Below are 25,242 nucleotides of genomic sequence, written 5' to 3'. Positions count from 1 at the left end.
TACTGTGCTTTACATGTGATTATTTCTAGTCATTCAAACAACTCTTTAGGATGGGTATTGTTATCCCTATGTTATAGATGAGAAAACAGAAATTCAAGTGGCTTAAGGTCACATGACTGGTGACAGAGCTTAAGTGAACCATAACTTCCTGGCTCTGAAGCCTAACCTTTCTCCAGGATATCACTGTGCCTCTGAAGATGCCATTCCGAGAGCTTGAAGAGAACAGAATAGTCAACCAATAAGGCCAAGCATCCTTGCATCACTTGCACCAACAGCCCTGTTCTCTACCCTGAAACACCAACCCTGACAAGAGTGGAAGACACTGTAATATGCCAGCTGAGCAGGCTTCTTGCTAGAACAATACCAAATATCAAACAGGAGAAGCAGTTCACCAGGAAAGGTGAATGAGGGCAGCTGTTAGCAAAGTCTCAGCAGCAAAGAGCTTTCTTTTTTCTCTAGGCTGTGCCCATTCTGAGCAGGCAGGACAGACACAGAGCACCTCTCTGAGAGAAGAAAACCAGGCAACTTCTCCAATACCTTTAGGTCTCCTTGCCTGGATCCTCACTCCTTCCCACATCTTAAATGCTGGGATCCTGAGTGAGGGACTTGTCCTCCTATCCCTTCATTTTAACTCCTTTCCTCAGGCAGTTTCAGTCACATTCATTATTTTAACTATCAAGCAAATGCTGCCAGATGTCTTTGAACTCCAGACCCACTCATCCAATGGTTTGCCCAAAGCAGAAACCAAGGTGACAGGTGCCTCCTTTTCCATCAATTCCCACATTCCACCGAATACTCAATATCCTCCTGATATTTTTCGAATATCTATTTCTCTCTGCTCCCAAATATTTCTTTTAGAAATCCCCAGAAGTGAGAAGTGCATTTTGAGGGAGAGGAGCATGGTTTCTCATCCAATTCTCAAAGGGATCAAAACATTAAGAACCATTGCTAACCTCTCCTCTCCAATTCATCCCCATCCCATGAGTCCATCTAAACTGCTAATGTAAACTGAGCATTCCCCTACTTGAAATCCTTCAATGGCCTTTGGAAAACACTATGAGCTCCCTAGAATTGCCTTACAAGGTCCTTCCCACGTAGAACCCTGCCTCCTGCTATGGTCTTCTAGCTGTTCTTAGCACTGTGGCGAATGATTCCACCTGCTATTACTTAGCCCTTATCTCTGCATGTGTTGTTCTTTCTGCCTGGAAAGTCCATCCCACTTAGCCTGCCTGGCAGTCTCTGACTCAACCTTAAGACTCAATTCAAAGTCACTTACCCTGTGACACTTCCAAGACACTAGTCTGCCCTCAGGTAGAGGGCATCACTACCTATACAAGTGCTACCTATATCCTTTGTACACCTATTTACCTTTGCATTTATCATTCTGCACTGTGATGCCTGTTCATAGGTCTGTCTTATTACTTGACTGAGAGCAGATCACATATATTGAGGGACTAGACCATATATATTCCTTTTAATTCATTCCCAGCATCTGGCAGAGTGCCTGGCACTCAGGAAGTACATGCCCAATTATAAATGAACCAAATTAATAAGCAATTGTAACTGTAGAATACTTTATGATTCACACATCACATCTCTTCGACTTCACAATAATACTGAAAAAGTAGACAAGGGATATATTACAGGGGTTTAGGGAGGTCTTGCCAAAGTCAAACTATAACTCAGCACTCCCCTTCAGTAATGACCACAGGCTAAGCCCCACAGAAATATCTATTAGAAATTTAGTGAACTTGAGAGCACCGACTCTACACTCCAATACTGAAGAACTTTCCTGTGAATTTGCCTACACACTCTGGGCAAGGAGCTTGTAACTCTTCTTCTCCTTAACCTCCTCACATATCCCCAAGTAGGTAGTTTCCCATGAAAAAGTCAATCCAACCAAAATAAAAACAAAACAAAACAAAAACCAGGATTCTTTTGTTTTTGTCTACTTCCTCAGTGAACATGACCCTGAGCTGGGTACAGTGACTTGCATACAGTGGGCAATCAATAAATATTGGTTGAATGGATGAATGAATGAGGTATTTCTAAATGGGAAAAGGAAAGAAAAGTATGTTTAACAAGGAGCTAAAGGCTTCGGCTGGTAAGGAGAGGAGAACTCTGAGATGATGATGATAAAGGACCATCGCTCTCCAGGTTCAGAGTCAGAAAGCAGAGCATATGAAGTCCAAGGGCAGAGTACCTCCACACTGACACACCAGGGAAATTCAGAGGAGGTGCCAGAAAACCATGGCTGGCAAAGGCAGCCTGGAATTCAAAACAGAGAAAAAGCTACAAGTTAGATTTTGCAAGCCACAGAGCAGTGAACTTATGAATGATAGTTGATAGTTATTGCTTAAATCTAGAATTTATTTATATTTAATGGTTCTGAAACACTTAGTGATTACTGGGCACCAGTGTGGGTTTGCTAGGGATAATACAAAACCATGCCAGAATAACCTAACATCTTGCTGGGCAAGGGTTCCTATGCAACAAATTAAGACAAATGTTAAAACATGTTTTTATTTCAGCAATAAATCTGAGAGAATCTCTTACAATTTTGTGGACAAGATGAAGAAATGGAGGATACAAAAGAAAGAAGTTTGGAGGATCTACAATTCTGACTGCTGAATAATGCTTCTAAATTGTCCTGATCATGAATGAGTTTCAGGGCTCTGTACTTTATATAATAGAGTCCTTATAAACACTGTAATCAAAGACTAGCACATGAAGTGCATGATGGCAGGGACCTTGCTTGTCTAACAGTGCTGAGACCAGTCCCTGCTAGATAGGAACGTAATCAATAAAATTTTTAAAAAGTACTTTTGAGTAAGTAAATGAGTCCATAGAAAGCCTATTCACTAAATTTGCAGATCATATAAATTAAAAGATAGTTAATATTTCTGTCTGCATTTCATGAGATATATATTAGTCTGTTCCAATATTTCTGTTGCCTACCTACCTAGAATGTAGGTTGGCGAGCTCAAGAGTTAAAAAAATTCAAAGGAGACTGATTAAAAAGGCAAAGAAAGAGAAGAGAAGCAAGGAAGGGAGGGAAGGAGGGAGGAAGGATAGGAGAGAGGAAGCAAGGGAGGGAGGGAGGAAGGAAACGACGAAGGAAGGAGAGAAAAAAGAAAATATCTAAAGTAAAGTTGGCAAAATACAGCCTATGGGCCAAATCCAGCCTGCTGCCAACTTTTGTTTTAAATAAAGTTTTATTGGAACACATCCATGTACACTCATTTGTATATTATATTCTATGCTACAATGGCCAAGCTAAATAGCCAAAACTGAGACCAACTGGCCCACAAAGCTTTAAAATGGTTACTATCTGGCACTTGCCAGAAAACGTGTGCTGACCACTGATCTAGAATGCTGAATATGAGCATCAACCTGGAAAGCTGAACACACAGGTGGATGCATGCTCAGTCGCTTTCAGTCATGTCCGACTCTTGTGACCCTATGGACTGTAGCCTGCCAGGCTCCTCTGTCCATGGCATTCTCCAGGCAAGAATATTGGAGCAGGTTGCCATGCTCTCCTTCAGAGGATCTTCCTGACCCAGGGATCGAACTCATCTCTTGCAACTCCTGCACTGCAGGTGGACTCTTTATCCACTGAGCCACCTGGGAAGCCCCAGAATACAAAGGTTCAAAACTTGAAATGCAGGGGTGGGGACTGGTGTGAGAGCACAGGCAGGACTAGATGGCTTCACAGTTCTGAGATTCTGTGAAATCAAAAACACTTACTGGGCGGTGTTTGGATCCCAAGGGCAGATGAGAAGGCCCTCGAATCCTTCCCTTCTACCTGGCCCTGCCCCTCAGCAAATGCTCCTCCTTGGTGAGAGCACCAGAACAGAAGATAGAGCTGAGGGTGGCAATGCCGTGTCTGAGTGAATGGAGGACAGCCTTTAAGCTATCCCACAACTTTAAGCTGAGTTCCCAAACATCAGGCTGCAAATATAGGGCAAGTCTGGCACTCATGAAATTCTCCTCTACTACAAACAAAATGAATATAATTCCCCCAGCTCAGTGGGGAATCCAAGGTGGCATAGGTCACGGCCTGCACATAGAACTGTCAGCTCACGAAGAAAGAAAAGACATATGAGCAGATGAGAGTTCAAATAACCATATAAAGGGCTAAGATTTAGAGAACATTCAAAAGAGCAGCAGAGGGCAGGTTGCAGAAAAGGCTCTGTGGAGGATCTAGCTACAGCAAGGGAGCTTGACCGAGAAGGAGCAGGTTCAGAGGTGGAGAGGCAGGGGAGAACAACTTCACACTTCACCTGGGTAGCAATGCTCTGATGCTTTTGACATTTTTCTCAAGCTGCTATGAGAAACCTTGCTGGGGCAGCAATGACACCTCTGCCCTAGGCTACCACACACCCACGTCGGTCTGGCAGCCTTGCTGATGGTTCTGAGAGCTGAGCATACTTCTCCCCTCTGCTGAACCTCCCCTCAGGTCAATGTTCTGACCCTCGAGCAGTCAGCAAGGCTGTCTCTCCTGGCATCACTGCAAACTCTAAAGCAGCCACAGTTTAGCTGCCCTGTTGCTGGAAAGCAAGGGGAATCTCAGGCTCTGTGAGTGAGCCAGGATAATGGGTGGGCAGCAGAGACAATCTGGACAAGCAAAGCTCAAACGTAAAATATTTATCTCTGTCTGCGGTCATTTCAACCTGCCATCTTCTCAATTCCACTTTCAAAAAACCACTCACCAGAGGTAATTCAGACTAACTCGCCCAGGTACCTTCCAACAGACATGTGACCAAGACCTGGTAAAGGTACATATCAGCTCTTTCCTCTGGAGAAGTCCAAGCAATCACCCGCACAGTACCCCAGCAGGGCAATGAGGACCACTCCATTTTACAAGCACAGACATCAAGGCACAGAGGAAGTCCACTCTTTGTCCTGGATCATTGAGTAAGTCGAGGGGCCAATGTCAGAGAGAGGACTATATTCCACATACAGGGGGGGGGGAGAAAAAACAGTATTCAGGATAGTGTGGAGGGACTTGTGAGGCTAAGGGAACCAGTAAAGCTGGTTTCTAGTTCTGGGGCAGGGCTGGGGCAGGCTAAGTCTGCAGGAAGTAGAGGAAGAATAAATCCACATTCCACACAGTTGCCTTAATTATCTTATGGAAACCTGCTTCATTGTGCACTCATCTGAGACTCCACAGGTTGAGGCACTTTTGGCAGAACACCAGTTAAAAGGTTTTCCTACCCCTCTCCTCAGTCATGAAATCAGGCCTCTATTTTATTCCCTAAGACCTGACGTGACATAAATTACAGAGCCAGAGGGGGCTGTGAAGGGGATCTGCCCCAAGCCTTTGGGTTATCCACGAGTCCCCAGAGGATGAGCAACTTGCAGGCTCTCACCTGAGTTGCTGGTAGAACTGGCACGGAGAACGGCTGCTGGAAGCTGCAGGGAGGAGAGCCTGCAGAACAGCACAGTAGTCCACACTTACCTTCTAAAGAATGGATTCCCTGCTCCTTGGCGGTATTGTATACACTGCTAAAGTCGTCCCCGAGGTTTGGGTCAGCACCAGCCGCAAGCAGGACCTGCACCACACTGGAAGAAATCAGACAGACATAAGTGTCAAAAACAGGAAAGGTCCAGGAAGTAAAGATCCCAATTCTGAGGCATGTTTAGGGATTGGCTCTGCCTCTGTTCACCTGAGTGGTACAACGGAAAGAACATGAACTTTACAAGTATCGAACACAAGGATGGGAAAGTTGGCTCTGAAACATCACTGGCCGAGAGGCTCTGGACAAGTTATCTAACATCTCCCTAAGGCTCAGGATCCACAACTGTAAAATATGAAGTGTTTATTCAACAACTACTTATCAAACACTTACTATGTTCAAGTCACTGTTCTAGGTGCTAGAGTCCATGCCTCAGGGAGCTTACAGTCTCTTCAGGGAAGGACAACAATTTACCATAAAATTCTAGCAAAGTATGATGAAGGCTATGATGGGAAAAGTACCATGTATGGTGGAAAACCAAGGGAGGGGATCAAGAAAGGCATCCCGGGGTAAGTGATATTAAAGACCTAAAAAGGCTGAATAACCAGATCCAGGTTGGTGAAGTGGGAGGACCCAATGCATTCACAAATCCTGGAGGCAAAAAAGCACAAGTTTCATCTGAAGAAAGAAGATCTGGAGTAGAAGGTGTAAGGGGAAGAGAAGTGGGAGATGAGGTAAGCCACTGAAGGGCTTAAAGGGGAAGTGACATGGCAACACAAGCTTTTCCTCCCCACTTATATGTACACACACACACACACACACACACACACACACACAGTACAAATCACATTGAAATATTAAATTGAAAAATGAAAGTCTTCTCTTATAGCCATCTCCTCAATCTAAATTCCAGGAGTAATTACTATCTATAGTTTGGTGTGTTCTCTTCTAAATCTTTGCTATTAGAAGAATCACTCCTATAGCTATGTGAAAATGGACTGGAGGGACGAGGACAGAGGCAGGAGGCTCCACAGTGAGGTTAGATTAGGTGAAGTTATAAAGCACCAACCACAGTGCTTGACCCAGGAAGTGCTTTTTATATGTTAGTTTCCCCTGTCTTATGTGATATTCCTGCTAATACTTCCCCCCACTTTTTTTTCTAATAAAAAAGGTTCATGTTCACTTTAAGAAATTTAGAAAATATAGCTAATCAAAAATAAAAAATTGTTCTAGAATATATAAGACCTTTCCAGTTTTTTCCCAATGTATGCACATTTTTATTTACAAAAAAATGGAGTCATATATAAGTTCTCCCTAAACATATACAAACCTCTTCCATGTATTATATATTTGTCTATCACATTGTTTTTAATGACTGCATAGTATTCTACCATAAGGCTTGTCTATACTTCGTTCAGCCAATCTCCAACTATAAAATAATTATTTTTTAATATTTCTATAACAATCTATTTCCTTTGAATAAGTTCCTAAGAAATGAATTTCTAGATCAAACCTATAAACATTTTCAAGGTTTTTGATAAATATTACTAAACTACCTGTCAGAAAGAATGTGATTTTTATTTCTACTATCAAAAGTATGAGATTAACTATTGTGCCTTCCTTTCATCAAAATGTGAGTGAGTGACTGAAGGTCACTCAGTCGTGTCCAAATCTTTGCAACAGTCCATGAAATTCTCCAGGCCAGAATGAGAGTAGCTTTTCCCTTCTCCAAGGGATCTTCCCAACACAGGAATTGAATCCAGGTCTTCCGCATTACAGGTGGATTCTTTACCAACTGAAGCCACAAGAGAAGCCCAAGAATACTGGAGTGGGGTAGCCTATCCCTTCTCTAGCAGATCTTCCCGACCCAGGAATCAAACCAGGGTAGCCTGCAATACAGGTGAATTCTTTACCAACTGAGCTATGAGGGGAGCCCTTTCATCAAACAGGGCATTTTTTTTCTTTTTCATAGTGTGTTAATCTGGACACAGAAAATGTGTTAGACAGAAAATGGAATCACATCACTGTTTCAATTTGCATTTCTTTGATTACTAGTGAAGCTGGACTTTAAAAAAATCTTTAGGGAATTCCCTGGTGATCCAGTGGTTAGGATTTGGTGCTTTCACTACCAGGGTCTGGGTTCAATCCCTGGTCAGAGAACTAAGATCGTACAAGTCATGTGGTGACATGTAGCCAAAAATAAATAAATAAAATTTTTAAAATTACTCTAACTATCATAACTATTAAAAAGCCAAACTGTAATTTTAGATTCTCTCCGTTGTTAAGTTTCTCAGTATCTGTAGTCAGTAGTGTTGTTGGTTTTCCCTGTATTAACTGGTTTGAATTTCATAACCTTCAACAGGTACAGGATCTGGCCCAAATATCTGCTGAATGGATGAATGAATTTCAGTAACTCCCATGTGCACACACACACACACACACAGTCCTCATAGATAAGTAACATGGTCAAGTGAGTCTCCTGACTCTAATACCCCTCACCTAAAAAGATTTTAAGAATTACCTTTTGTAGGTAATTTATCCTGGCTATGAATTATGATCCTAAAGAGAAATGAGAAGGGTCTCTAAGCAGCTAAAATCCACATCTAAAAGTCAAATGTGTAATTCACAGCAGACACTATCAGGTTTTTAGTTGGAGACTATTTGCTTATCAGTTCAGTTCAGTCGCTCAGTTGTGTCCAACTCTTTGTGACCCCATGGACTGCAGCACACCAGGCTTCCCTGTCTATCACTAACTCCTGGAGCTTACTCAAACTAAAGTTCATCAAGTCGGTGATGCCATCCAACCATCTCATCCTCTGTTATCCCCTTCTCCTCCCACCTTCAACCTTTCCTAGCATCAGGGTCTTTTCCAATGAGTCAGTTCTTCCCATCAGGTGGCCAAAGAATTGGAGTTTCAGCTTCAGCATCAGTCCTTCCAATGAATATTCAGAACTGATTTCCTTTAGGATAGACTGGTTGGATCTCCTTGCAGTCCAAGGGACTCTCAAGAGTCTTCTCCAATACCACAGTTCAAAAGCATCAATTATTCGGCGCTCTGCTTTCTTTATAATCCAACTCTCTCTTTTTTTTTTCCCATTTATTTTTATTAGTTGGAGGCTAATTACTTTACATCATTACAGTAGTTTTTGTTATACATTGAAATGAATTAGCCATGGATTTACATGTATTCCCCATCCCAGTCCCCCCTCCCACCTCCCTCTCCACCTGATCCCTCTGGGTCTTCCCAGTGCACCAGGCCTGAGCACTTGTCTCATGCACCCAACCTGGGCTGGTGATCTGTTTCACCCTAGATAATATACATGTTTCAATGCTGTTCTCCTGAAACATCCCACCCTCGCCTTCTCCCAGAGTCCACAAGTCTGTTCTATACATCTGAGTCTCTTTTTCTGTTTTGCATATAGGGTTATCGTTACCATCTTTCTAAAGTCCATATATATGTGTTAGTATACTGTAATGGTCTTTATCTTTCTGGCTTACTTCGCTCTGTATAATGGGCTCCAGTTTCATCCATCTCATTAGAACTGATTCAAATGAATTCTTTTTAATGGCTGAGTAATATTCCATGGTGTATATGTACCACAGCTTCCTCATCCATTCGTCTGCTGATGGGCATCTGGGTTGCTTCCATGTCCTGGCTATTATAAACAGTGCTGCGATGAACATTGGGGTGCACATGTCTCTTTCAGATCTGGTTTCCTTGGTGTGTATGCCCAGAAGTGGGATTGCTGGGTCATATGGCAGTTCTATTTCCAGCTTTTTAAGAAATCTCCACACTGTTTTCCATAGTGGCTGTACTAATTTGCATTCCCACCAACAGTGTAAGAGGGTTCCCTTTTCTCCACACCCTCTCCAGCATTTATTGCTTGTAGACTTTTGGATAGCAGCCATCCTGACTGGCGTATAATGGTACCTCATTGTGGTTTTGATTTGCATTTCTCTGATAATGAGTGATGTTGAGCATCTTTTCATGTGTTTGTTAGCCATCTGTATGTCTTCCTTGGAGAAATGTCTGTTTAGTTCTTTGGCCCATTTTTTGATTGGGTCATTTATTTTTCTGGAGTTGAGCTGGAGGAGTTGCTTGTATATTTTTGAGATTAATCCTTTGTCTGTTGCTTCGTTTGCTATTATTTTCTCCCAATCTGAGGGCTGTCTTTTCACCTTGCTTATAGTTTCCTTTGTTGTGCAAAAGCTTTTAAGTTTCATTAGGTCCCATTTGTTTATTTTTGCTTTTATTTCTGAAATTCTGGGATGTGGGTCATAGAGGATCCTGCTGTGATTTATGTCGGAGAGTGTTTTGCCTATGTTCTCCTCTAGGAGTTTGATAGTTTCTGGTCTTACATTTAGATCTTTAATCCATTTTGAGTTTGTTTTTGTGTATGGTGTTAGAAAGTGTTCTAGTTTCATTCTTTTACAAGTGGTTGACCAGTTTTCCCAGCACCACTTGTTAAAGAGGTTATCTTTTTTCCATTGTATATCCTTGCCTCCTTTGTCGAAGATAAGGTGACCATAGGTTCGTGGATTTATCTCTGGGCTTTCTATTCTGTTCCATTGATCTATATTTCTGTCTTTGTGCCAGTACCATACTGTCTTGATGACTGTGGCTTTGTAGTATAGTCTGAAGTCAGGCAGATTGATTCCTCCAGTTCCATTCTTCTTTCTCAGGATTACTTTGGCTATTCGAGGTTTTTTGTATTTCCATACAAATTGTGAAAGTATTTGTTCTAGTTCTGTGAAAAATACCGTTGGTAGTTTGATAGGGATTGCATTGAATCTATAGATTACTTTGGGTAGTATAGCCATTTTGACAATATTGATTCTTCCAATCCATGAACACGGTATATTTCTCCATCTGTTTGTGTCCTCTTTGATTTCTTTCATCAGTGTTTTATAGTTTTCTATGTATAGGTCTTTTGTTTCTTTAGGTAGATATACTCCTAAGTATTTTATTCTTTTTGTTGCAATGGTGAATGGTATTGTTTCCTTAATTTCTCTTTCTGTTTTCTCATTGTTAGTGTATAGGAATGCAAGAGATTTCTGTCTGTTAATTTTATATCCTGCAACTTTACTGTATTCATTGATTAGCTCTAGTAATTTTCTGGTAGAGTCTTTAGGGTTTTCTATGTAGAGGATCATGTCATCTGCAAACAGAGACAGTTTCACTTCTTCTTTTCCTATCTGGATTCCTTTTACTTCTTTTTCTGCCCTGATTGCTGTGGCCAAAACTTCCAAAACTATGTTGAATAGTAGTGGTGAGAGTGGGCACCCTTGTCTTGTTCCTGATTTCAGGGGAAATGCTTTCAATTTTTCACCATTGAGGGTGATGCTTGCTGTGGGTTTGTCATATATAACTTTTATTATGTTGAGGTATGTTCCTTCTAGTCCTGCTTTCTGGAGAGTTTTAATCATAAATGGATGTTGAATTTTGTCAAAGGCTTTTTCTGCATCTATTGAGATAATCATATGGTTTTTATCTTTCAATTTGTTAATGTGGTGAATTACATTGATTGACTTGCGGATATTAAAGAATCCTTGCATTCCTGGGATAAAGCCCACTTGGTCATGATGAATGATTTTTTTAATATGTTGTTGTATAATCCAACTCTCACATCCATACATGACTACTGGGAAAACCATAGCTTTGACTAGACAGACCTTTCTTGGCAAAGTAATGTCTCTGCTTTTTAATATGCTGTCTAGGTTGGTCATAACTTTCCTTCCAAGGAGTGTCTTTTAATTTCATGGCTGCAATCACCATCTGCAGTGATTTTGGAGGCCAAGAAAAGAATATGTCACTGTTTCCACTGTTTTCCCATCTATTTGCCATGAAGTGATGGAACTGGATGCCATGATCTTAGTTTTCTGAATGTCGAGTTTTAAGCCAACTTTTTCACTCTGCTTTTCACTTTCATCAAGAGGCTCTTTAGTTCTTTGCTTTCTGCCGTAAGAGTGGTGTCATCTGCATATCTGAGGTTATTGATATTTATCCCAGCAATCTTGATTCCAGCTTGTGCTTCATCCAGCTCTGCATTTCACATGATGTACTCTGCATATAAGTTAAATATGCAGGGTGACAATATACAGCCTTGATGTACACCTTTCCTGACTTGGAACCAGTCTGCTATTCCATGTCCAGTTCTAACTGCTGCTTCTTGACCTGAATACAGATTTCTCAGAAGGCAGGTACAGTGGTCTGATATCCCCATCTCTTTCAGAATTTTCCACAGTTTGTTGTGATCCACACAATCAAAGGCTTTGGTGTAATCAATAAAGCAGAAGTAGATGTTTTTCTGGAACTCTCTTGCTTTTTTGATGATCCAGTGGATGTTGGCAATTTGATCTCTGGTTCCTCTGCCTTTTCTAAATCCAGCTTGAATATCTGGAAGTTCTCAGCTCATGTACTGTTGAAGCCTGGCTTGGAGAATTTTGAGCATTACTTTACTAGTGTGTGAGATGAGTGCAATTGTGTGGTACTTTGAACATTCTTTGGCATTGACTTTCTTTGGGATTGGAATGAAAACTGACCTTTTCCAGTCCTGTGGCCACTGCTGAGTTTTCCAAATTTGCTGGCCTATTGAGTGCAGCACTTTCACAGCACCATCTTTTAGGATCTGAAGTAGTTCAACTGGAATTCCATCACCTCCACTAGCCCTGTTCATAGTGATGCTTCCTAAGGTCCATTTGACTTTGCATTCCACGATGTCTGGCTCTAGGTGAGTGATCATACCATTGTGGTTATCTGGGTCATGAAGATCTTTTTTGTATAGTTCTTCTGTGTATTCTTGCCACCTGTTCTTAATATCTTCTGCTTCTGTTAGGTCCCTACCATTTCTGTCTTTTTGTAATTTACTTATACAGTTTACAAATAATTTGGAAAGGACTGTCATTAGTCTTCCTACTTCCCAGAAGATGAAAAGTTAAGAGGGTTCAAAAAGGCTGTTAAGAGATGGGCAAACTAACTGCAGGCAGTAAGAAGAATATCTCATGGCAAAGGATGCAGTATGGTACAGTGGTTATAATGTTGGCTTTAAAATCTGAGACCATGCTACAGATAGGTTTCTCTGGGGAAAATGGACAAGAATCTGCTTGCCAATGCAGGGGATATTGGTTCGATCCCTGGTCTCGGAAGATTCCACATGCCTCAGAGCAACTGAAGCCTGTGCACCACAACTACAAGCCCACTTGCTGAAATTACTGAGACCAAATGCTGCAACTACTGAAGCCTGTGCATCTAGAGCCTGTGCTCCACAATAAGAGAAACCACTGCAAAGAGAAACTTGTGCACTGCAATGCAACGCAACGAAGAGCAGTCCCTGCTCACCGCAACTAGAGAAAGCCCACGGAGAGCAACAAAGACCCAGTGCAACCAAAAAGAAATCAATAAATAAATTAAAAAAAACCCGAGTCAATATGAGCATCAACATGAATAATGACATTAACTGACTATCACCCATTGTACACTAAGATTCCAAGAGTCCATATAGTCAATGGGGAAGAAGGGAAAGCTTTTTTCTTTTTTTACTGTAGAACAACTAATAAATGTAGAACAAATGATGAAATCAGAAGATCACTCTGTATCATAATTATCAGATATTAAGAGTATCTAGCTCATATGACTGTTAGTGCATAAAATGTGCTTTAATAGTGTATGACACATAATAAGTGCTCAACAGACATTAGTTATTATGACTGTGTACCTGACCCTATGGTTGGGCTGTAGGAAAGTCAAGAGACTTATGAACTGACACACAAATAGGGAAGATGGTGACATTTTATAACAAGTACAGGGAAGCACTATCATCTACTAACTGTGATCTTGGACAAATTATTATACCTCTGAAACTCTATTTCCTTACTAGAATAATACGGATTATGATGCCCCCCCCGCACCCCGTTAAGTTATGAAATAAAAACTCTACAGTGCCTGGCACATCAAAGGAAGTCCACAAATATGAGCTCTCTTCTCTGTGTCCATATAATCTTAGTGATAATTACACAGGCTGAAGTGGGCTCCAAATCTATATCTAATCAGCCCCAGCACTCGTGCTGCCATAGTGCTGTGTTAAGGCGGCAGCTCTTCTATATTCTACACAAGTTGGCTTGTTTTAAAATTTAAGTGAGGAGGATTTGTCAATCTAAACTCAAAGGGACATAATTTGGTTAATGCTCAGCTGCTGTGTCCAATCACCATTCAATCACAACCCCTCCCAGGGCAGGCTGTCCCTCTAGGCATTTAGTGTCACTAACTGTGCTACCTGGGCCTCTCCAGGTTCCTGAGTATTGATTCCATCTGTCCAATTTGCAGGCTGCAAGACGTGCCCAAGCAACCAAGTATGCTACCCTTGGCCCCAGGGGGCAGACAGTGGTCTGGTAGGATGGGGAGAGAAAAGTGATGAGGCTAGGCCCTGGGGCTGCTAACCCAATCAAAAGGAACGGGCAATTCACTTCACAAACTTGGAGGGCAAGGAGGGTAAGCATCCAAGCAAGTGACTCATTCTGCAACCTTGGAGAAGATTCCTTTCACTTTTCATAAATGCAAAAGGCAGCAGCCCTTCGATGGGATAGAGCTAGGACTAAAAGAACCATGGCTGTTCTGTGGTCCAGAGTGGCACCAAACAGCTTATCAGACAGCTAGTAAGTAAGAGTCATCTCAAACTTAAAAAGCATTTGACCCAGAGTTCCATGGGGATCAGGTCTTTTTTGGAGAAATCAGTCCAGATCAGGCTAAAGGACTACATGACTATAGTTAGCTTTGAAGACAAAAAGAACTTTGTGGACCTGTGGGATGCAGCAGGGCAGAAACCGGCTAGGAGGCCAGCCGGGTAAGAGAAACCTAGGGCAAGGCTGGTGAGAACAGGTTGAGCAGCAGGTCAGGCCCAGGGAGTGCCAAGAAGTTCAGAGTCAAAACAGAGCCAAGGGCCAGGGACCAGGCAGCAGAGGTGTGAGGCCGAGTGTCAAAAGCCAGGTCATATGCTAAGGACTAGAGACAGAGGCAAACAGCAGACACAAAACAAGTCAACAACCAGAAACCAAGAAACACACTGGTATGAGGCCAAGGGAAGACAAAAGAAGTAGACACCAGGAGCAGCAATGAGAAGACTTTGGAAATGAAGAGATTTCTGTCTCTTTGACATTTTTGTTTTTGCTGAAGCCGAAACAAACACCCCAATTTAGAAATGTATCTGGGAGACGGTGATGTAGAAGAGATGGTGAGTTGGCCCACCTGGCTGACAAGGGGATTACCGGATCTGATGGTACAAAGGGAGGCAGGCACTGCTATTCAAGGTGATCCACCGAAGGATAACTGCAGCCGACTCTTGTTCTGGTGCTGGCATGATGGCTGTAACTCGTGAGGTTTGGGTTTAGGTATCACTACCTTAAATGTCAACAGCTGGTGCCAAATGGGCAGTACCTAATATGGGTTAGGTCTTCATGGTTTTAATAGCTGGATTAAACGGGGCAGGGTACACACCATTCCACTCACTCAAGTTTTTCTGTAACACACTCAAAGGAACTATGCTGACTACTCCACTCACTGGGCAAAGGCTTACAAACATCAGCAATTCTCCCAGCCAGCTCAGAACTTGGCCTCTAATAGTCTGTGGAAAGACATGCCTACCAATGTCAGTATCAACTTCAAAGGCTAGAGAGAATCTCCAGATACCCTACTTCCAATACTAACCTGGAAAGTCAGAGAATGTCTGCAGCCCGAGAGGATGGCGGTTTAGAGTTAGCCTTTAGTGACTCGGCTCTGGTAGCAGTACATGCCTTCCTGTATGTCCATCACAATCTATTCTGGTCTTATCTCTGCCCAAATGAGCTGACTTACCAAAAAGACTGAGCTGTGTGAATGCTGAAGGTGAAGGTTGTGAGGGATAGTATCCAGCTGACAGGCTGGCAGAGGAAGAGCAACAGGACTGAGCGAGCCAGGCTGAGGGGCTGGCGGGTACTGCAGGCTTGGAAATCTGACTAGTCAGAAATGGTCAGGTATTGAAGACTGGCCTCAGGAAGGGAGGAGAAAGCAGGTCCAGAACCCAAGACCTGGGTAAGAGCTACACAAGTGATTAGGAGTGGTGAACTCTGAGTCTAGGCTAAAAGCTGTTTTCTACTTTCTTTTACTGTCTGCTGGTATAAGTATTCAATTTCTCAAGGGTACAGTGGAGCTAAGTAGAAAGAAGACAGCAGTATAATAATAAGAGCTAGCATTTGTATATACTTCCTACCCACCAGGCACTATTTTAAATATTAACACTTTATATATACTAACATTTAATCCTCACAACAACCCTATGAGGGAGGTCAAACAGAAACGCAAGGGGTAAGTATCCTGCCCAAGGTCACTCAGTTGTAAGCAGCACAGGTGGGATTCAAACCAGGGCAGTCTGGCTACCAAGTCCATGTTCTTATCATTCAGCTATATTGCCTCTCACGTCCCTTTATGGAACCCCAGGTAGCTAACAGTCTGCAGGACTTGCCTCAATTCAAGTTTTAGCAACAAGGCAAGGATCAGGAAGCCCCACAGAAAAATGAGGCAAAAACACCCAGAGGAGGAAATAAACAAACAAGATGATTAAGTATATGAAGAAATAGAGAAATGAAAAGATTTTTAAATGAGATAGCACTTTATTGGGAATTTGGAGTTAATATGCATACACTGCTGTATTTAAAACAGATAACCAACAAGGACTTGCTGTAAAGAAAATTTTAAAATGAGATAGCACTTTAAATTCAACATACTGGCAAAAGTGAGAAAGCTGAAAAGTACCCAGTGTTGGTGAAGGCATGAGGATCTTGGATTCTTCAGGAACTGCCTGGGGACAGACTGATGCAGCCATTCCAGAAGTCATCTTGTAATATTTGTCACATTAAAGTACCTGACCCGATAACCCAGCACTTTGCTCCTGAGTATACATATCTCAGAGAAATTCTAACACAGGTCCAAACATGGGAGATGTCCCCACACCTTTTGTGGCGTGGGGAGTTGCAGGCACTCAGGTGTCCATCACTGAGGAAACGAGTGAGTTAAATGTGGTCTATAAAACATGATGCAGCAGTTAGAAGCAACAGGCTGGACACAATAATAGATGATCTTTAAAAAAGGGTTGAGGGGTGTCCCTGGTGGCTCAGCGGTAGGTAAAAAGAATCCATCTGCCAGTGGAGAAGACATGGGTTTGATCCCTGATCTGGGAAGATCCCACATGACTCGGAGCAACTAAAGCCCGGGCACCACAACTACTGAGCCTATGCTCTAAAGCCTGTGAGCCGAAACCATTGAAACCTGGGTGCCATAGAGCCTGTGCTCCACAAGAAAAGAAGCCACTGCAATGAGAAGCTCGGACACCACAACTAGAGAAAAGCCTGTGCAGCAATGAAGACCCAGCACAGCCAAAAATAAATAAATAAATAAATAAAATTACTAAAAAAATTAAAAAAGGGTCGGATTTCCCGCCCTCATTTCTTCTAAAAGTTTATTCCTTCAGGGAGCCTTTCAACTGCAGAACTTCTAATTCCTATGTTGATCTAGTGATCTTGGGGGCTGAAGAGTTAAGGGCCCAGTGAAAACAATGAACTCCCTGAAGTACACCAAAGACCATCAAATATATCCCTCCTGCTGGGAGTGCCCCCCGCTGTCCCACTTGCCCTTCAACTGGTTAGTGGTCACTCACCTTCAGGGCCCCTCCGTGACATAGTCATTACCTCAACTGAGGCCTCTCTGACTCTCAGCCCGGGTGCATGCCCGGGTGAGAACCCAATTCTCACTCAAGTGGAAGGTGCCACTCACCATATCATATTGTGATTGCCTGTCTATTTTTATTTACCTTTCCTGTAGACCACAGGGCAAGGGCCATGGCTCAACCTTCTTTCCTAGCTTCTTGCCCAACGCCTAGATCACAATAAGTGGTTGACAGATGCTTTCTGAATGACTGTATGAATAAATGAAATAATTCATTTGGTAAGAAACGAGGGAGAAAGGTGGAAGGCAACTGTCTTAGCTCTTCCCAGCCTTCTCCCACCTGAAGGTCCAAACTGCGCTGCAGGCAGCTTAGCTGTGGAAAACGTCCCCATCTTCCTCTCCTGAGCACCAGACCCTTCCCAACTTACACCAGGCAGTTCCCAAACAAAGATGAGGAAATGAACCGGAGGGTGGTCTCTAAGTGGCAGCTCCTGAGACTCACAGAAGTCCCTTTGGAGCAACAGCCCCCATGAGGCATGTTTTAATTCGCTGATTAGGCTGTAATTAGATTAGAGGTGCAAGCACCCTTAGGAAGCTGGCTCATATGGACGTTGATGAGCTCCCATTTTCAAGACTGTGGGGCATCACAAAGCTCGAGAGGGCACTTGCATCGATTGGCTTTCTGCTCTCAGTGGCCGGAGGGGCTTTGGGTCATCACACTGTTTAGGAAAGAGGGAGGAAACCTGTGGTGTGAGCTGAGGCCTAGGCCAGGCCAGGCACGTGTCAGAGACGGCTGGTGAGCAGCTGGAGCTGGTGAAGCAAGAAGGGCAGTGATCCCAGCTCCAGGTCGTCCCCACACAATGTGGAGCTTCTGGAGAGGCTCCTCTGACTCCCCCTCCCCTTTACCCCCCACATCCAAGCATAGGGTCACCCTGTCCCAAGGAGAAGACAAAGAGTTGACCTATTCTCAACCCAGCGCACACCTCGGTGAGGGGAGGAAGCAAAGAGGTCACAGTTCAGGAGGTTTGCTGGAAGTCAAATGAGCTGTGGCTCATTCAGTCTACTGGCCAGTCTATGGGAGGTCAGGAAAGCAGGGTGGCCGGCCAAAGGCACGTGTTGAATCTAGAAATCCTGTGGTGGGGGGGCATGAGCTTGGGGCGGGGGCGGGTAGTGGGGAAACAGGAGGGCAGTTTTCTTTTCTTCTCTTTTGGGAGGATGGGGTGCAGTTTTCTTTTTAAAGTCAGCTTCCTTGGGAAATAAACTAAAGATTAGGTAGGAAGCAAGGTACCTGTGTAGAAAACGTGTCCCAGTTTTCTCGAATGAGGATGATATTTTATTTACTTCCCTCAAAAGGCAAAGATCAGTAATCATAATAAAGCAGCCATAGAGGGTTGAGCACTTTACATTTGCTTTTACATTTACTATTCCAAATCACTATAACCACTTGCAATGAGGTGCCAGTCAATTTTATAAATGAATAAACTGAGGCTCAGCAAGATAACATGAACTGTCCAAGTATACATGTTAAATAAACACAGGAACCAAGATTCAAATTCATTACTGTCTGGTGCACATTCCGCTAAACCACACTGGTTCTCACCCACCTGACCATCCGTTAGTCTGTCCTAACATCCCAAAGTTGCTGGGCCCTTACTATGCACACGGAGAGTGATATTTTCAGATAGTCATAAAGCTAGCTGTGTTAATAAGAGGGAATCTGATTCAGATAGACAAGGGTCAAAAATCAATAGTGGGCCCAGACAAGGTGAGATAATTTGGGGAAAGCTCAAGGAAGGCATAACATGTTAAGTGGGCCACCAAACCAAGACTATCCATTACAGGGTTTCCAGGACAATGGCAACTTCATACTCTTCACCTAGTTCTAAACACATGCCTTTCAATCTGTGGTTCATAATACTCGGTCGCCAAACCAATGGGCCAGAGTGGTCAGGCCCTGGTTATTAGGGATTCTTTCCACAGTATGGGCTAGACCAGGCTCTCCATAAGCAAATCATCCATAAGAGCACGCTGGGGCTCCTACACTTACTATGTACTAGGCTGTCTTAAGTGCATTTTAATCTTTGCAACCACATGATGTTGAGGCAGGTGCCATTATTGTTCCTACTCTGCCGATGAGGAAACAGTTGGTAAGAGGTAGAGCGAGGTTTTAAACTCAGGTCCTTTTTCTGGAGCCCTTGTCCCTCACCACTCTGCCACACACATCTAGACTGTGCTCCCTAAAGTAAGGACTGTGCCTGGCCACCTGTTCCCCTGCACACAGGGCAGAATACAGGCCAGTAAATATTTGTTATCAATTCACTTCTGAGGCCTTAACACTGCACGGCTGGTGCACACACTGAGGCTGCAGTCAGCTCCTGGGCTCTACTTGCCAGAACTGCTAAATTGGGTTGCCCTGGATGTTACCGTTGGTCTTGGTTTTAACTGCAGACTGAAACACTCATCCCCCCTATTAATTTTTATCACCACAGATTTAACCACTGCTCTATCCCATTGAGTTCTTTTTTCACATTCGCAATTCTTTCACCCAAAATATCAGCTTCATTTAATTTGCCAAATTCGTTGTCATTTATCAGTGGTCTCATTAGAATTAGTGATATGACTAGTGAATAGGACAGAACCCTGTGGTTCATAAGTACAGTCTGCTTTCCAGCTTGATATCCATTCATATAAAAACAATGAATCAGATCACTCACCATTCATTAGTTTTGACTAAACTATTTGCTACATCATATTTTATTCACGCAGATAGCATGAGAGACAGCCAAAACCTTGCTGCATCCCAGGCACACTCACCATATTTACTGATATTTACTGTATATCCTCGACCCACCAGCCTGGCAGCCCTAATAAGCACAGCTCGTAGCACAGAGTGGGTCTGAGGTCTTTAGAGAGGAGGTGCAGGAGCACACATCACAGTCCCTAGAAATGGAACACTCCTCCCCAGGCTGCTGAAGGGGATGAGCACTGGGTGCTCTTTTTGTCCCAACCGATCCTCTCGGTGTAGACAGCCCTGAACACAGAACCCCAGGATGGGATACATCGGTGGAAAAGTGGGTGGGTACCCTGAGACTGTCAAGTTAGGCAAATGAGCTGGCATCGCTTCCCCAGGAGTAGTGCCTGGGTGGCCTGAGGTCAAGGCATGTGTCTGCCAAACTAGAAACGGGTGCATGCTGGAATTGGAATATCATTACTATGAAACAGGATTATCTTAGGCAATGATTCTAAATGGGATTAGAAATGACTCTTTGTTACTCAGAGATAATCAGCCACAGCAGCAGCGGTGGGAGAGACGTCAAGCACGGCACACTTTTCTGGGGGCATAGTGCTGGCATTCTGGGCACCTGGCCAGCACCCTCAGCCACCCTTCCTTGCTGGGAAATACTGGGAACTGTTCTTCACCACGCAGGTGGCCACCTGGGACAATAGCCATCTTCACATCAAAATGCTTTGGTCTGGGGTCCCGTGTTCTAGGCATGGCTTCTGAGATGAAAAGGAGTAGAAAAAGAATTTCCAAAGCCCTACTGCTTCTGCATCATACAAAAGAGACACTGGTGAGAGGCAAGTAATAGCGCCACCTCCCTCAAAGATAGGCCTACTTGCAGGAAATTCACTAACTTCATGAGGTCACCCACAATCAGCCACAGCAGGGTTAGTCATAATAACAATTAAGACACTACCACTACTACTACACTACTATTAACTAAAGTAGCAAACTCTTCTCCAGTGCTTATTATGTGGCAGGCATCATTCTAAACACTTTCACATACATTTACACACTCAAAAGTAGCTCACCTTGTTATCTCCGTATCATGGTTGAGGAAACAATCACAGGTAAGTGAAAGAATTTGTAGAGACAATAGGAGCAAGAGCCTGGATGTGAACCCCAGTCTTTCAGCTCTCGAGCTCACAACACCACCACATGCTGAACAGTCTCAGCCTGAAAGGACCGTGGCCTGTGCTGGATAAGGCTTTCCTTTACGTTCGCTGGTCTCCAGACCCTGCCAGTGCCTCCGATGAACTCCGGTACATCCCTACTTTCTTACCTTTAGGAGCCTATGCTCACAATGGTCCGTATTCCAAAAATGCTGTCTTTCTACTCTCCACCTCTACTGATCAAACTCCTGTCCATCTTTCAAGTCCCACCTCATGTGAAAGGGCCTCCTTTCATGATCGCCCCCTCCCCAGCACTCTAAGTTGGTCTTCTCTGGGGTAATGACCATCCTCTGCCTCATTCTACAGTTAAAGGGGGCTTGTTTTATCTCTTCTCTGAAGACAAGGACAGTAGTTTGTTGGTTTTTAAATTTCTCAAAATCATCCAGCACATAGTGGGTCGTCAAGAAACCTTGCCTGAGTTGACTTGACACCTGGTCCTGACATGGCTTTGATCCTGAATCTTCCCTACCTGGGCAGTGCCGTCCAGTGGACAGAAAAAGGGTTTGGGGTTCAGAGGTACCTGGCTTCAAATCCCAGCTCTCCCTTTCAACAGTAACAAGCTTGAGCACCTCTGAACTTCATTTTCTCTAAATGTAAAACAGGGATAATAACCCATCCCTTTTAAGGTTGCAGTGAGGATCACAGCCAATACTGGAAGTATTTGACATGGGCCTGGCACGCAGAAGACACCACAACCATCATCATCATTACAGTCAGGAGATCAGACAACACAAAGTCAGCCTCTCTGGGCCAAAGGAAGCACCGTTGTGCAGCAAGCAGCCAGGCTGAGAACAGGCTGGAAATCTTGGGAAGAGGCTGGAAGCCTCCAAGACAGGCTAGACCTCCACACTGTCAGGCCTCCTAAAGACCTAAGCTGAAGCATGGGTCCAGGGTGCTCTACCTGCTCTGCCTCTGGCCAGCCAGCAAAGAAGAGCCTCCCAAGGAGGCTGCCCTGGGCCAGCTGCAAAAGCAGCACCAGTTCTCTGCTCAGAGAACACCTGCAGAGCTGTCGGCCACACAGAGAGGCCTGTAAAGCCTCTCCTGAGGGTCAGGAATCTGGCTTGGGCTTCTGGGTTCTTAAAGATAGGGTATAATGTCCCCCTTCCCTTAGTAAGATGGAGGGAAAATAAGCCAATGCTAAAAATAAATGACTGCTATGAGAGGGAATTAAATGGTCTTTGGCCAAGGATGGCGGCATTTTAAAATTAACAAAGCCCAGGTACCACATCCAGGAAGGCCTTGGCAAATGCGTGTTATCCACTCATTAGCTCAGCTCCTCAGGGACCCCAGCCAAGTAGGGAAGGCAGTGCCGGGAAGCAGTCCTTCCGATGCTGATGAAATGTACTCCAGGAGAAAAAGCAGGAGGGAGGGAGACTCTTGTGGGGAATTTCAAACAGTTCTGCTGGAGCTTCCTTCTCTGTCTGGTGGACTCACCTTCTCTGAGGCAGGGGCTTTCAAAGCAACCAGCAAGCCCAAGTGGGCTCAAATCTCAATCTCCCCCCACCACCCCACCCTTTCAGGATCCTTGGTTCCTGAAGCACCCCAATGGCCACACTATTTAGGCGGTCCTCCCTGGATGTCAGTCCAGGAACAAAGAACCCAAGAATGATACAGGATGAGGCAAGTTCCCAGTCCTGAGCCCTGCTCTTTCTCCTTGCTATGAAGAACCCTATGACATTTTGTAAGCCTGCCAATATACCACTGACAAAGTGAATTGATCACTGTTCATCAGTTGTGTGACTCCACTCTCTATAATCAGAATATATAGTATTCCAATGTAAGATAACATCAGCAATAAGGATTCAAAACATTCTAAATGACCACAAACAATATGGGTTCATTTTTTTCATTTTAACACTACAATCATGAATTCTCAGTACACAAAAGGTCACAATTAACAATGAAAATATAGAGAAAGATGGTGGCATTTGAAAAACTTTTTTAACGTCAGTTTATTGAAGCATCATTTACACATAGTAAAATGCATCCTTCTAAGATGTACAATTTGATGAGTTGTATGGCCACCACCAGAATTAAGAATTAATACTCTAAAGTATTTCCGTCACCCGAAAAGTTCCTTTGTGTCCTTCCTCCCACTCCTAAATGCTGCTGCTGCTGCTGCTGCTGCTAAGTCACTTCAGTCGTGTCCGACTCTGTGCAACCCCATAGACAGCAGCCCACCAGGCTCCCCTGTCCCTGGGATTCTCCAGGCAAGAACACTGGAGTGGGTTCTCCTAAATGCTAGCAGCCACTAACTTGAGTTCTGTCCCTATAGTATTGCCTCTACCAGACTGTAATATAAATGGAATCATACAGAAGGTAGCTTTCATTGTCTGGCTTTAACTTAGCATGAGACTTTCAAGATTCAACCATGTTGTTACCTGTACAAGAAGTTAGTCCTTTTTTTTTTTTTCCAGTGCTGAGAGGTCCACTGTATGGATGTACCATAATTTGTCCTTTCATCAGAAGATGGACATTTGGGTGATTTTGAGTTTTGGGGGATTATGAATAAGTTACTGTAAATATTTGCATACAGGTCTCTAGGTAGATATGTTTTTATTTTTCATGGACAAATATCTAGGAGTTGGTATTGCTGGGCTGTTTGATCAATGTACATTTTGCCTCTATAAGAAATTGCTAAAATGTTTTCCAAAGTGGCTATTCCATTACACATTCATATCAGCAGTTATGACAATTGTTCTGCATCACTATCATCACTTGGTACTGTCAGTTTTTAAAATTTTGGTCATTGGAATACGTATTTGGTCAAAGGGAATAGCATTTGACCATGATTTTAACTTGCATTTCCCTAAATGCTTTGTATTTTTCATGTACTTATTTCCCATCAATCTCTTCTGTGGTGAAGTGTCTGCTCAAGTCTTTTGCCTATCTTTTAAAAACTGGGCTATCTTTTTATTACTGATGTGTCCAAGAGTTCTTTATACCTTCTGGATAATTTTGTTATCAGACGTGTTTTGACAGCTTCTTTTTTGAGGAATCAGAAATCGTACCATTTTAATTCCAAACCACGATCCCCTGCACATACATGTTGATCAAGAAAACAGAAAAGACAAACTTTCAATTGACAAGTACCTTAGTGCCACTGGACAAAGGGTCAAGCAGTACTCAGTACCTATTAAAACTCACAAGACCGTTTGTACGTCCACGATGAGCACCTGACCACCACGGGGCTTTAAAGAAAGCTACATTTGGAGAAACGGCTGTCCTATAAACAGCTTTTGGCCCCCCAGGCTCGGCACCTCCCAAAGCCTTGTTCTGGTCCGCCAGGCTCCTGGAATGGTCAACAGTCGTCACACTCCATCGCTGGCCATTGTCCACTGGGAAAGGTAGGAGGCTCCCAACCCACCCCTCAGTGAAAGAGCAAACAGTGGGGCCTGTGGCTGCCTGGACATCAAAGTAGAGCAAACAGGCCTGGCAGGCCCTGCCTCTCCGCCTACACATCCTGCAAATGCCATCTGAAGGAGCATCCCTGAGGGGGTCATGACTTCCAGCTTGTCACCGCGCACATCAAAGTTTGCACCACACACGAACTCAGTGCATGGGTTCGAATCAAGTTGCCCAAGAGCGGATACTCTACCATTGTATCCAGTTTTAATCCTGTGTTTTCCCAAGTAATTAAGCCTTCTTGCTTATGAACTTGTGACTAAGTAAAGCATCACTGAGAAGTTGTAACATCAAAGTGCCTTCCACCGTCTGTCCATGTTTAGTTAAATTGGATTTCTTTCCGTTCTTAAAGAAAAACTAATTGAATTTAGCTGAAGCCTGGGTATATTTGCACGAGCCAGTAGAGGCTGTGCTAAGTTACAGTGGTCATCCTCGGACCCTGTGGCTTAGCCTTTAACTGGGCTGGGTCAGAGTGCAACATGGAATGAGGCATCCAGATTTAGGCTAAACAAGTGCCTGTGGCATGAGGCTTATGGAGGGCTCACTGTGGAGAAGGGGCCCGCCCCTGCCGACTATTCCTCAAGTCAATACTACACCCAAGCTGTTACTAGGCTTGTGAAAGGATTGTCCGAGCAGAATGTTGGTAAATCTTTGGCAGGACGGCTAGTGAAGACAATGGCCATCACAATGCTCAAGTCCTTGATGTTAGCAGTCCAAGTAAGCTTCTTAAGG

The 25,242-nt window shown here is 43.6% G+C and overlaps 1 protein-coding gene across 2 annotated transcripts in view; it reads right to left on the bottom strand.

Moving 5' to 3' along the window:
• Positions 1-25,242, bottom strand: part of CLPB (ClpB family mitochondrial disaggregase) — a 148,914-nt gene that overhangs the window by 85,840 nt on the left and 37,832 nt on the right. For both annotated transcript variants that reach the window (XM_070473296.1, XM_070473297.1), the window contains exon 4: positions 5,462-5,565. In XM_070473296.1, the coding sequence (XP_070329397.1) occupies positions 5,462-5,565 (104 nt within the window). The remainder of the gene's footprint in view (positions 1-5,461; positions 5,566-25,242) is intronic.

This window comes from Odocoileus virginianus, chromosome 10 (assembly GCF_023699985.2).
Source record: "Odocoileus virginianus isolate 20LAN1187 ecotype Illinois chromosome 10, Ovbor_1.2, whole genome shotgun sequence".
In the NCBI taxonomy this organism is placed as follows: domain Eukaryota; kingdom Metazoa; phylum Chordata; class Mammalia; order Artiodactyla; family Cervidae; genus Odocoileus; species Odocoileus virginianus.
The sequence above is the reverse complement of the archived record's forward strand: the minus strand, read 5'-3'. Positions and strand labels throughout refer to the sequence as shown.